General features: G+C 36.8%; 1 protein-coding gene across 1 annotated transcript in view; it reads left to right on the forward strand.

Annotated features, from left to right (window-relative positions):
- Positions 1-853, forward strand: part of LOC106881387 (mitogen-activated protein kinase 15) — a 45,332-nt gene extending 44,479 nt beyond the window's left edge. The window contains exon 12 of the mRNA XM_052971209.1: positions 401-853. Coding sequence (XP_052827169.1) covers positions 401-586 — 186 coding nt within the window. The 3' untranslated portion in view covers positions 587-853. The remainder of the gene's footprint in view (positions 1-400) is intronic.
- Positions 854-1,332: the final 479 nt, after the last annotated feature.

Genomic DNA, 1,332 nt, shown 5'->3' on the forward strand with positions numbered 1-1,332 from the left:
GCACATTAGTACAATTCCCTGCTACCACCGTTCTTCTAGTCCTTCCAAGCCTGTTTCTTTTGTCTAATAGCCCTGTCTACCTCCTTGTTTCACCACCACGTTACTCTGGGTCGGGAGGGGACCTTACACCACCCACAAATCTGGTCGGTGGCTTTCAACAGGTTGTCCCGCAGAAATCTCCAATTGTCAGGAAAAGAAAGCCGGTTAGAAATCCTTTTTAATCTTCCTTATACACATCTATATTAAAATATGCTCTCAGTTTAGCATTCTGCCTTATTATTATTATTATTTTTTATTTTCCTATTATTTCTCCACATGCGGTTAACACAACCCCACCATTTACTGACTTTTATATATATATATATATACATAAAAGCATTTTTTGTTTTTGTTTTTGTAGAACAACCCTCGACCAGAATCAGCAAAAAGCATTCCACCCAGGCCTGCATATGGTCGGCGTCAGTTTAACAATATTATGAACAACCCTTCTGTTGGTGTAGCCAAGTATACTTTCGGCAGTTATTCTCAGGCATATGGGACAATTACTGCAAGCGGTCTAGCTGCTTTGAATAAGAAAAAATATTGACGTTTATTTTATATTTATTCTATTTTATTTTTGTGTGAGAAGCTTTGCAAGCAGAATATTTTATTGATTTCTTTGTGCCGTTACATTATATTCAGAAAAAGATATCTTTTAAGACTGTAATTATAACCGTAAACAATAATCTTGTACTCAAAACATCTTGTATTTTATTTTGAATTAATATTGAATCAAATTATATATATTGCAGAAATAAATCTTTCTTTAATTGGTTTTTATTCATCATATTGACCAATAAAAAAAAAAGTTGTTTTGCTGTGTATAGTAGTCTCATTACATATATAAACACACTTCTTTGTTATGAATCAAGGCCTTAACTCTAAACTACCAGCGGCTGATACAATGTGGACATAGACATTACCTTCAGCATTGGAAAGGAGTCATCCTCTGTCAGCTATTCACCATCACAATATCTATAGACAGCTGTAAGAAGGTGGTTGGTGCTAGGAAGGGCATTCAGCCATGGAAACCAAGTCACCGAAAGTGAAACCGGAAGTAAAAGGGGAATCCCCGAATGAAACCGAAAGTAAAAGTGGGGGATCCCGGAATGTAACCGAAAGTGGAACCGAAAGCAAAAAGGCAATCCGCGAATGAAACCGAAAATGAAACCCCAAATAAAAGGGGAATCCCCAAATGAAACCGAAAGTGAAACTGGAAGTAAAAGGGGGGAATTACAGAATGAAACCGAAAGTAAAAGGGGAATCGCCGAAAGTGAAACCAAAAGCAAAAGG

The sequence above is a fragment of the Octopus bimaculoides genome, chromosome 10 (genome assembly GCF_001194135.2).
Source record: "Octopus bimaculoides isolate UCB-OBI-ISO-001 chromosome 10, ASM119413v2, whole genome shotgun sequence".
Lineage (NCBI taxonomy): Eukaryota > Metazoa > Mollusca > Cephalopoda > Octopoda > Octopodidae > Octopus > Octopus bimaculoides.